Genomic DNA, 13,160 nt, shown 5'->3' on the forward strand with positions numbered 1-13,160 from the left:
CAGTCAAAACGTATGGAAGGACCCCGTTTACTTTAACAGATAAATTTGCATTTTAGGACATGAATTGAAATCTTTCAAGTCCTGGAATATTGTAGTTGGACCACACCTTAGACAGGTCCTCATGAATCAGTCAATATCTTACAAAATGTTACAGATATGGTTTTTGTAGTACATTTGGCCCATTCACAATGATATCAAATGTGTTGAAAAATACGTACATAGATAATTCTAATAGTTGTACTTCAGTGAATGTTTAGATCCAATCAGTGTTGCCAGTATTTTTCTTGCCCTTGTCCCCAAATTATGATGCTTTCGTCCCAAAAATCTCAAAGTTAAATTAAAATACCTCACAATCTTTTATTAAAAAAAAATAAAGAAATAGACTCTGCTGTAGAAAATCAGTAATGATTTAAAAATTGAAAAAATATAAAAATATTGTCAAACCAGCTTGTGAGCTGCAATAAGATCTAAAAAACAAGTATATACAGCACTAAGTTCGGCCGGGCCGAATCTTAAATACCCACCACCATGAACCAAATATTAGGGTTTCCTTTGAAATTTCAGGAGGGCTTGAGGACTTGAGGACACTTCCCGAAGATAAATTTAAAGATTTCACCTTTGAGGACTATATCAGATTCTGGATTTATAAGAACCATTTTTGTTTGAGTTTTAGAGGAATCATTAACATCTCTTGTAAGTGTGCAAGAAAATTATAAAATAACGTCTTGATTTGAAATCTTAAATCTGTAGAAGTAAAATCTGGAAATTTTACATTGAGTTTCAAGCAATTTTCATGACCAGTGCGCCTTCTACACCCTCAAGAAGTGAAGTCGGTCTATATGGAGGCATTACCAAATGGACCAAATAAAAACATAATCCGATACACGTTTTTGTGAGCTTAAAATACCAGAATATTTACAGTTTCAGGCAAATCAGATAAAAACTACGGTTTCTAGAAACCCAAGGAGTTAAATCGGGAGATCGTTCTTATGGGGGCTATACTAAAGTATGGACCGATACTCACCGTTTTCGGCACACCTCTCTATGACCCCAAAAATACCTCTAGATTTCCAATTCCAGGCAAATAGGATAAAAATTTCGGATTCTAGAAGCCCAAGAAGTAAAATCGGGAAATCGGTCTATATGGGGGCTATACCAAAATATGGACCGATACTCACCATTTTCGGCACACCTCTTTATGGTCCTAAAATACCTCTAGATTTCCAATTTCAGACAAATTGGATAAAAACTACGGTTTCTATGAGCCCAAGACCCCAAATCGGGAGGTCGTTTTATATGGGGACCATACCAAAACATGGACCGATACTCACAATTTTTGGCACACGTATTTGTGGTCCTACAATACCTCTAGATTTCCAATTTCAGGTAAATTGAATAAAAACTGCGGTTTCTATAAGCCCAAGAAATAAATTCGCGAGATCGGTATATATGGGGGCTATACCAAACCATGGACCGATACTCACCATTTTTGCCACACCTCTTTATGGTCATAAAATACCTCTAGATACCAAATTTCAGGCAAATTGGATAAAAACTACGATTTCTATAAGCCCAAGAAATAAAATCGGGAGATCGGTCTATATGGGGGCTATACCAAACCATGCACCGATACTCACCATTTTTGCCACACCTCTTTATGGTCATAAAATACCTCTAGATTTCAAATTTCAGGCCAATTGGATAAAAACTACGATTTCTATAAGCCCAAGACCCCAAATCGGGAGGTCGGTTTATATTGGGGACTATATCAAAACCTGGACCGATATAGCCCATCTTCGAACTTGACCTGCCTGCAGACAAAAGACGAGTTTGTGCAAAATTTCAGCACGATTGCTTCACTATTGAAGACTGTAGCGTGATTACAACAGACAGACAGACAGACAGACGGACATCGTTATATCGTCTTAGAATTTCTCCCTGATCAAGAATATATATACTTTATATAGTCGGAATTCGATATTTCGATGTGTTACAAACGGAATGACAAACTTATTATACCCCCGTCACCATTCTATGGTGGTGGGTATAACAAAACACCAAGAGACCCACACCATTATGAGATATGGAAGTGGAAGTTTAGTCACCTTGTATATACGAACGAAAGTTTAATTATAAATACCTATGTAGAAAAATTGGATGATAAATCAATATAAAGGATAAAAATCCTAATAATTTCTGTATTTATGGGATATATTGTCCAAATCAGTGATAATGGCGAATGCCGTGAAATGGAGAGCACCAAGTTTTCGTATTAAAATTTTGACGATTCACTGTGCTCTTTATTTACTAATGAAGAAATTTCATGTAAATATCCCATCAGTGCCCAAAGTCCCCAACTCAGAAATTTCGTTTCGATTTGCAACAAAATATCTCCAATTTAGGAGAAAAATCTCCAATACTGCAAACACTGGTTCCAATAATATTTTAATATCAAAAGAGTATAGAATGTAAACATTTAAAAATTAAGATAAATGGAAACATTGGCACCAGTCCTTACAATAAAGCTAAGTAAACCTTAAAGAACTTTTCAATAAGCTGCTAAAAATAATGGCCAATTCTTTAAAAATTGAACTAATACATTTCCATTTCCTGCTAAAGAAAATTACAAATGACCAAATGGCAAATCCAACACGACAGTGATTTGTTTGAAAAAAAAAAAATAGACTAACAGATATGTTGCCATTCATCCAAAAACACTTCAGGAAAAGGCAGGCAAGTGTTCTAGACACCCAACATATTTAATATTAGCAGTAGCAATAGGAGACAGAGAAAAATAACCAAAAGAATGTTGTAATGCTTAAAACTCTATTTGATAAATTGGTCAATATTAGAAAACACATAAATAACTCATTTCTCACAAAAGCGAGAAGCACGCGAAGGATGAAATCCCAATATGCGACGGCAGCATTGCATATTCCACTTTGGTATGCGATATTCATAATTCCTTGAGTTGCGTATGACTTACGTTATACGGTTCATTAATAATTTAGGCCACATATTTACCTTACAATCAAGCTATGCAAATTTGGAATAAAAAAGTCGGATTTCGACTTTTCGCCTAATCGCATTTTTGTCAAACAAAAAATCAAAGTCAACTTTTTGATATCTCCAAAATCGACCAATCAACTTTTGAATATTTTGAAAATTGAGTTGAAAGGGGATGTTGATATACCAAAAAATCTCCCCATCCAAAAATAACATTTTGCTCTAGGAGGTGATAATATTCCTTCTCTGGTTGTTGCGATCAGCCGCTCCCAATTAACAAAGGTAGGGGTTTTTCAGCCATGCCTCAACATCTACGGCAAAACCGAATATCCATGAAAAGAATCTTATTCTTTGTAACCCACCAAAAATATTGGAAGTTGATTTAAAGGTACTTCCAAAAATGTCCTCCTAAAAATATTTTTTTATTTTGACTACCAAAGGAAGTTCTTTTGATTAATTTGTTTGCCACGTTTTTCATATTTCTAATGGGCAATTTTAACTTTTTTCTTCAAGTGGGTGAAAAACAGCGTAAGAATTAATAAAATGGAACAAATTATTTAGATTTTATCGAAAAAATGCAAAATCCATTCTAAATAAATAGCAAATTTTTGAAAATATTTGAGTTCTAACGTTACAATAAAATTTCTTAAAATTTGTATTTGCAATTTTGAAGTCCAATTCTTCCCTTCAAACTGCGTATCTTCCACAAAATAGGTCAGAATTTCTTAAAATTTGTATTTGCAATTTTGAAGTCCAATTCTACCTTTCAAACTGCGAAATTCTCCTTAAATTATGTCTAATACATTTTCTTGAATTCGTTGAAAAATGTTATTTTTTATGATATCGACTTTAGCAATAAAGTTTAGTTAAAATTTTCTAAAATTGTGCAAAAGTTTCCTTCCCAGTGTGTCCACGTTTTTTTTAAGAGTAATGATGACTTCCGTCAACACTGATAGAAAAAGCTTCATAATATTAACTAATCTTATCATAAATATTGAGCCAACGAAAATGTTTCTTAAGTACAATGAAACTTTTTGCTAATCTAGCGATTTTGCGAACAGAAACACATTTTACTCTTAATGAACATTTTCATTGTCTCGGTGAAAACTTTTCCGTATGTCAATCAAAAAATTTCATTGGTTCAATTTTAATGAAATTTTATTTCTGTGAACTTTGCCACAGTTTAAGAAAAGTTCATTGTTTTGTTGGCCCAGAATTATTTAACAGCAGCAAGTGTAATAAGAAACCCATTAACTTCTTACATCCAGTTTCATTTGTTTAACCCTCACACCATAGAAAATGTTTGTCTTAATTTTCGGGAGTTAAGTCTATCGAATGCAAGTAACGTTTTTTTTTTACTCCCATGGAAGCTATGAAACCCAAAGCAATCTACTGCCACTAATATGTATGTAAGCATCGCACGAAACCAATGTGGTACCGAATGGAATAAGGGGGAGAATTGGTACAATACAAAACAAGAAACCCAAACCAAATGGATCTCATGAAATTTAGATTAGCACCACGTACGTCTACAATGTTCGTGAACATCTGTAGAGACTATTTTCGTGCCAGCTATGTTTTAATCGAAATAGAGTAGAGATGGCTGAAATGTTTTTAAATTCCAAGTAATTTATTCTCCATATTAATAATAGACTGTAGGTTAGGTTAGGTTTGGTTAGGTGGCAGGCCGATGTATCAGGCTCACTTAGATTATTCAGTCCATTGTGATACCACATTGGTGAACTTCTCTCTTATCACTGAGTGCTGCCCGATTAAATGTTAAGCTCAATGACAAGGGACCTCCTTTTTATAGCCGAGTCCGAACGGCATTCCACATTGCAGTGAAACCACATAGAGAAGCTTTGAAACCCTCAGAACCCTGAGATGAGATAATCCACCGCTGAAAAACTTTTTGGTGTTCGGTCGAAGCAGGAATCGAACCCACGACCTTGTGTATGCAAGGCGGGCATGCTAACCATTGCACCGCGGTAGACTGTACTTTAGAAATTAGCCAAAATTGCTTTTAATATTGGCTCAAATCGAAAAATTGCATTACAAATCCACCAAAAATCTGATATTATACGGCGGAGATCAATTAGATTTTCGATGATATTAATAAATTTCATATAACTCCTGATCTCAAGCGCAGCATACTTTCCAGAAATTAAGGAGTAACAAGTAAAAGGAAATATTTGCGAAAGAAAACCTATTTGCAGAAGACAAAAAATTCGAAGCTATGAGCTTTAGTAGATGTGGCCCTAATTGAGTGCCAACTCATTACTGGAATAAATTTGTGTAGATCCGTGTCGTTTCCATCGCGAAAAGATACACTCTCTCGCATTTGCAGTACCATCAGCTGATGTCGTCCAAACTATGTTGGAAGGAAATTGAACATACTATATACAGTCGCTCACAGCTTTTTTTATGCAGTTCATAATTTCAACTCCAAAACTCCATAACTTCTAAACTAAGTTGAGTATAACATTAAGATTAATACCAAATGAAGGGGAAAAATGTGTATTTAACAAAGGTAATTCATTTATTGCAAATATTGATTCTTCAAATACTTAAAAATATAAAAATAAAAAAACACTGCTAATTTCCATGTCACAGCTTATTTTATGCAGTCATTTATAGTACCGTTTTACTGCTCTGCCACACAGTTCTAACGGTTTTTTTCCTATTCTCTTAACATTCTTGTTTATTTGCTTTTTTCTAGTAATTAGTTTTATTTGGGTGCTCAAACGATCGTACACACTTAAATATAAAATGGGTCCTCGCACGACCGTAGAGCAAAGGGAGTTGGTGATAAATCATTTTAAAAACGGCCATTCCCAGCGAAAAATTGCTTGAATGGTAAATATTAATCCATCCACAGTTCAAAAAATCATTGAGCGATTCTTGCATGAAAATCGGGTGAGAGATAAAGGCAGAACAGCTCCAAATAAAATTTTCAATGCAGTTGAGGAGTGGTACATAGTAAGGAAAATAAAGGCTAATCCTAGACTCTCGGCGCCAAAACTGACCGCTGAATTTAAAAAAAGCCTTAACAAAACATATAGTGTCGAAATCGTTCGCCGGGTTCTGCGGGATCATAATTTTCATGGCCGAGTTGCCCGGAAAAAGCCATTAATCAGCCTCAAAAATAAAAAAAGCCGTTTACAGTTTGCCAAAGAGCACCTTTCCAAGGGTCCAGACTTCTGGAATACAGTTATTTTTTGCAGATGAGTCAAAATTTAATATGTTTGGCTCGGATGGCATGACCTACGTATGGCGAAAACCGAATACGCACCTCAATAAAGAAAATTTAAAAGCGACTGTGAAGCATGGCGATGGTAGCGTTATGGTATGGGCATGTATGTCGGCTTCCGGTACAGGAAATCTAACGTTTATTGAAACTACAGTGGATAAGAAGGTGTATGTTCAGATTCTCAAGGATAATTTGTTGCAAAGCGCAGAAAATTTGGGTATTTGGTCCAATTTCCGATTTTACCAGGATAACGACACAAAACATAAATCCGCAATTGTTCAGTAGGGGTGTATATACAACTACCCACATTTGAAGACGCCACCAGCACAATCTCCTCATATGAACGTTTTTGAAAATTTATGGTCCATATTGGACAGCAACATCAGGAATTATGAAATATCTAACAAAAATGACCTTAAACGGGCTCTGGAATTAGAATGGCGCAAAATTTCACCAGATATTACCAAGAAGTTGGTCGATTCGATCCCAAGACGTCTTTAAGCTGTTGTGGACAATAAGGGCTATCATACTAAATACTAAAATGTGTAGAATAATTATCCATATTTATGTTTTAAATATGACAAGTAACTGCTTAAAATAAGCTGTGACATGGAAATTAGCAGTATTTTTTTATTTTTATATTTTTAAGTATTTGAAGAATAAATATTTGTAATAAATGAATTATCTTTGTTAAATACACATTTTTCCCTTCGTTTGGTATTAATCTTAGGGCGTTTTCGTTTCGCAAAAAATATGTTGCCATGGTGTTACACTACTTTTTTCCTCATTGTATTCTCCCTCAAATTATAGTATCATTCCAAAGTTATTGTTAATTTATATTGTTGTGAGGGATACATGATCCAAAATCTATGACAATGTCCTTCATATTTGGCAATCAATTTCGACATTTTTTCCCAATCGAAATCGCCATTAATGTTATACTCCACTTAGTTTAGAAGTTATGGAGTTTTGAAGTTGAAATTATGAATTGCATAAAATAAGCTGTGAGCGACTGTATGTTGAAGGAAGTAGATTGGCAAAGACTCACTAATAATTCTACAAAAGGATCACTGCCTTCGGTGTGAAACTATTTAGTACTTTCGGATATTATCAAACTTTTCAAATGGCATACAAATCCAAATATTATTTAAATTGAATATATCTCCAGAGTTATTTAAAATTTCTGAATTATTTATTGTTGGAAATTTGTCTACTACCTTCGCGTTTTTCCAACTACTTCGCTCTTGTTGTTGTTGTTATTGTTAATTTTCAAATAATCGCACATTGGTATGACATTGACAATGACAATTGTTGTTGTGGCTTAAAAGTATTTTCATGTACTTTTTGTAAACAACCACCAACATTAAATTTATTTATTTTCCCAATGTAAGTAGCATTACCCTTGACAAAAGCAATGAACAATGGACCACAACTAAAGACGACAAGCCCACCAAATCAATGGGGATGTCTCATAAAAGGCTCGGTGTGATGCAAAGACAACAGAGTTACATCGTAACGACAGATTCAACCCCCAAACCCCAGACATCAGATGTTGGCCACAGAAAGAGGTTGATGTGGTGGCGGCATTTGTGGCAGTCACCATCTTCACTGTGATTGGCATTGAGATTCAGCACCACTAAGAGTGGCTCCCCTTATAAGATGTACCGAATATCCTTGGAGAAAGCTGGAACGCAACAACAGAGACAGTAAAAACGATTATCTTCTTAACACATCTAATATAGGATGATGTGATTCCTGTTAGAGTGGAGATTTTATCGACAATTGATTATACTGATGATGTGTTCAACATTTGGCAGAGGAATGAAGAATTCTCACTTGGAAATCAGCACCACAAATATGGCCGTAAGGAGATTTTAGTGTCAACTCAAGAAATATCCTTGGATTTGTTAAATAAATGCAGAAATCTGAGTTGGGTGAGTGGACTGTGCTGTGACTGTAAATGCTTCATGTAAATGAGTATAATAAGGAAATGTGAACTTACTTAATCTTCCGAAACTGTGTGAAAGCCTCTTTTTGAGCTTTTGCAGGGCGCCACTTTTTTTCTCCCGCATTGTGACACCTAAAATGAAAAGAAAAAAATTAAAAATTTATGAGAACAATGGAGTACATTGTAAAAATTGGAAGAGATTAAGCACAGAATATTAATTTTTATGAAACACAACAGCATCTGAGGTATTCCCACTACATTTTTAGTCCCAGCCAATGTCTTTTGCAAAATTTGTTATCTGTCCAAATCACTCCCTCTAACATCTGACCATGGCTTGAATTGAAAGATGACAGGCAAATAATACCAGCGGAAATACGTTCTGCCAAAAAAGAGGAGCATAACAAATGAAATGCCCTAATAAAGTGACATCATACTGAGATTTCGCAGGAAATGTTTTATATTCCTCCACCAGCATTGACAAGTTGTGATGATGGGGAGAGTTGAAATTGAAATAATCTGCTCAAGGCGACATTAATCGTTGCCATCAGCCTTTATGATCATGATGTTAATGATGAGCAACATAGATGTGACAGTGACGAAGACGTGATTCTAATTTACAATAATCGCTTAGTCAAATTTATGAACTCGCCTTGAGTTTGAGCCAAAAAAAAAAAATATTTTTTTTGTATTTTTCTGAAAAAAATTTTAACTAACTTTGTCATCGAAATATTGGTCTCATAAAGTACATATATAATGAGAATGTGCATTCATTCAACATCGTATAATGGAGAAGTCCGTGTAATTAAGTCGCCTGTAACGAACAAACCTAAGTCTTCGAACAGTGCAATTTTGTAGAAAATCTGTAGATGATGAGGAATTTACAACATTTTGTTGGATACATATGTTTTGAGCGATACTGAATGTCAAAAATGTTCAATATTATTCTAAATCAATATTTGTTCAACAGAGTTTTTTTCCGGAACTTCGATAGGAAGAGTTTTAAGAAGAATAATTCCTTTTAACCATTGGAAGCAATCATCACATCTCCGAACCAGTATACAACACTTGAATCTTGATATCCTTTGAAATTAGTAAAAATGCCATAAACAAATATTAAGAAAAAAACACAATGACGTACAAATATTTCGGATATTTACAAATAAAATTGTTGATAAACAAATATTATACAAAATAATGCTACTCGGAATAGCAAAATGACTTAACTGTTTATACCCTGCGCCACACTGTGGAACATGGTATTATAAGTTAGTGCATATGTTTGCAACACCCAGAAGGAGACGAGATAGACACATGGTGTCTTTAGCAATAATGCTCAGGGTGGGTCCCTGAGTCGATCTAGCCATGTCCGTCTGTGCGTCCGTCCGTCTGTCTGTGAACACACTTTTGTGATAAAAGTCTAGGTCGCAGTTTAAGTCCAATCGCCTTCAAATTTGGCACAAGTTCCTATTTTGAGTCAGAATAGAACCCTATTGATTTTGGAAGAAATCGGTTCAGATTTAGATATAGCTCTCATATATATCTTTCGCCCGATATGGACTTATATGGCCCCAGAAGCCAGAGTTGTAGCCCAATTTGGTTGAAATTTTGCACTAGGAGTAGTAGTGTAATCAAGTCTGCTAAATTTTATTGAAATCGGTTCAGATTTCGATATAGCTTCAATATATATTTTTCGCCCGATATTCGGTCATATGACCACAGAGGTCGAGGTTGTAGTCCGATTGGCGTGAAATTTTGCACAGGGAGTAGAATTAAAATACTAAGTATGCATGTCAAATTTGATTGAAATCGGTTCAGATTTCTATATAGCTTCCATATACATGTTTTTCCGATTTAGCCAAAAATGGCCAAAATATCTACATTTTCCTTATAAAATCGCCACTGCTAAGTCGAAAACTTGTAAAAGTGACTGAAATTTTCCTTTATCTCTATCTATCGACCGATAAATCATAAATACACATTTGCGAAGTTGCCTCAAAATTGGTTCGGATTAAAATGTTTCCCCTATTTTTGTTACTGACATAGTGTATCATCCCAGAGATTAGCCGTCTTAAATTTTAAGTCTATAGATTATAAATTTTGTTCAGATGGAGTCAGATTTAAATGTATGTATTTGGGACAAAACCCTTTATATATAGCACCCAACACATTTGACGGATTTAATATAGTATCGAAAATGTGGATTTACAAAGTGGTGCAGGGTATAATATAGTCGGCCCCGTCCGACTTTAGACTTTCCTTACTTGTTTTTATACCCACCACCATAGAATGGTGACGGGGTATAATAAGTTTGTCATTCCGTTTGTAACGCATCGAAATATCGATTTCCGACTATATAAAGTATATATATTCTTGATCAGGGAGAAATTCTAAGACGATATAAGCATGTCCGTCTGTCTGTCTGTCTGGCTGTCTGTTGTAATCACGCTACAGCATTCAATAATGGAGCTATCGTCCTGAAATTTGGCACAGAATCGTCTTTTGTCTGCGCGCAGGTCAAGTTCGAAGATGGGCTATATCGGGCCATGTTTTGGTATAGCCCCCATATAAACCGACCTCCCGATTTGGGGTCTTTCGCTTATAGAAACCGTAGTTTTCATCCAATTTGCGCGAAATTGAAAATCTAGAGGTATTTTGGGACCTTGAAGAGGTGTGCCAAAAATGGTGAGTGTCGGTCCATGGTTTGGTATAGCCCCCATATAAACCGACCTCCCGATTTGGGGTCTTTCGCTTCTAGAAACCGTAGTTTTCATCCAATTTGCGCGAAATTGAAAATCTAGAGGTATTTTATGACCATAAAGAGGTGTGCCAAAAATGGTGAGTGTCGGTCCATGTTTTGGTATAGCCCCCATATATACCGATCTCCCGATTTTACTTCTTGGGCTTATAGAAACCGCAGTTTTTATTCAATTTACCTGAAATTGGAAATCTAGAGGTATTGTAGGACCACAAATACGTGTGCCAAAAATTGTGAGTATCCGTCCATATTTTGGTATAGCCCCCATATAGAGCGATCTCCCGATTTGGGGTCTTGGGCTTATAGAAACCGTAGTTTTTATCCAATTTGTCTGAAATTGGAAATCTAGAGGTATTTTAGGACCATAAAGAGGTGTGACGAGAATGGTGAGTATCGGTCCATATTTTGGTGTAGCCCCCAAATAGTATCAATTACTATTTTTTAAATTAAATTGACTAAACCAGACTAAACAAAATAATAAAGGAGCTTTCGTTATTCAACTAAATCAAAAGTTCAACCACAGATTTATTTTATAAATACCAGATTAAAAACATTGCCATCGGCAACTGCTACCACAACCAAAGTAATTCGATTGTGCATGAAAATCTTTAGCGGAACTTTCTGCTGTGTATATACTTGTTTAATTTTTAGAAAAATGTAAAATCATAAATAGGTTTTCAAATTCTGGGGGGGGCTAAAATTTTTCTGGGGGGTCTAAGCCCCCTCCCCACAGGCCTTCCTACGCTTATGGTCCCCATATAAAACGACCTCCCGATTTGGGGTCTTGGGTTTATAGAAACCGTAGTTTTTATCCAATTTGTCTGAAAATGGAAATCTAGAGGTATTTTGGGACCATAAAGAGGTGTGCCGAAAATGGTGAGTATCGGTCCATATTTTTGTATAGCCCCCATATAGACCGATTTCCCGATTTTACTTCTTGGGCTTCTAGAATCCGAAGTTTTTATCCTATTTGCCTGAAATTGGAAATCTATAGGTATTTTCGGGTCATAAAGAGGTGTGCCGAAAGCGGTGAGTATCGGTCCATATTTTAGTATAGCCCCCATCAGAACGATCTCCCGATTAAACTCCTTGGGTTTCTAGAAACCGTAGTTTTTATCTAATTTGCCAGAAATTGTAAATACTGATCATGAAAATTGTTTAAAACTCAATGTAAAATTTCCAGATTTTACTTATAAAGATTTACGATTTCAAATCAAGACGTTATTTTATATTTTTCTTGCACACTTACAAGATATGTTAATGATCTTTAAATATATCTTCGGGAAGTGTCCTCAAGTCCTCTAGCCCTCCTGAAATTTCGAAGGAAACCCTAATATCTGGTTCATGGTGGTGGGTATTTAAGATTCGGCCCGGCCGAACTTACTGCTGTATATACTTGTTTTATTTAATCTGATTAGACAAAAAACTAAACATCTCAATAAAATGTTTTGCAGACAAGGATTGTATTGCTAGAACAATACATGACAAATTTTACTTGTATATTTTGTATCTTTCAATCTGAGTTCTAATTAAGGAGTAAATAAAATAGGGTGGCTTACATAATTTATTCAACTCAAAGAAACTATCCATGGATATTCCAATTTTTCACATAAACGGACATTTTTGCACCCGCATTGTTTTGTGGATATGGCATTGCAATATTGCAGTTCCACACCCACCTGCGGGAACAAATTGTTTTAAGCTTCTGTAAAGCTTTTGTCTTTTAAGTAAAATGTGTTTTTCCGACAGATGAAAACCCCAATGTTAGTAAATATACAGCTATCCAAATGATACTACTCGGAACCACATTTACAAGTGCATCTCATCATTATGGTTTTGACATAAAAATCCTTTGTTGGATGATAGGAAACAATGAGTGGTTGTTTGCATATTTGGGACAATGTTAAAATAATTTGGTTTTTAGTGTTTTATATTTCATTCTTAGGAAACTACACTGGGCAACATAAAAGGGACACGACTTGAAAATATTTGAAAAAAGATATATATTGAAAATTTTCAAAAAAAAAAAAAAATAGTTAACCAAGCTATACTAAAATTTTACCATAATTGTGATCAACAGATAAAATTTTCGGTCATTTCTTGTACAGTGTAATTGAAGTAGTCTTCGATGAGAGCCCAAAGCACAAAAAAAAATACTTTCCTCCGGAACGAAATTTTAGAACAAATGAAATTTCCTTTTT

At 35.1% G+C, this 13,160-nt stretch overlaps 1 protein-coding gene across 5 annotated transcripts in view; it reads right to left on the reverse strand.

Moving 5' to 3' along the window:
• Eip63E (cyclin dependent kinase Eip63E) overlaps positions 1-13,160 on the reverse strand; it is a 354,249-nt gene that overhangs the window by 184,327 nt on the left and 156,762 nt on the right. For all 5 annotated transcript variants that reach the window (XM_075303421.1, XM_075303422.1, XM_075303420.1 and 2 more), the window contains one exon: positions 8,259-8,336. In XM_075303421.1, the coding sequence (XP_075159536.1) occupies positions 8,259-8,336 (78 nt within the window). The remainder of the gene's footprint in view (positions 1-8,258; positions 8,337-13,160) is intronic.

Source organism: Haematobia irritans, chromosome 4, assembly GCF_050003625.1.
Source record: "Haematobia irritans isolate KBUSLIRL chromosome 4, ASM5000362v1, whole genome shotgun sequence".
Taxonomy (NCBI): domain Eukaryota; kingdom Metazoa; phylum Arthropoda; class Insecta; order Diptera; family Muscidae; genus Haematobia; species Haematobia irritans.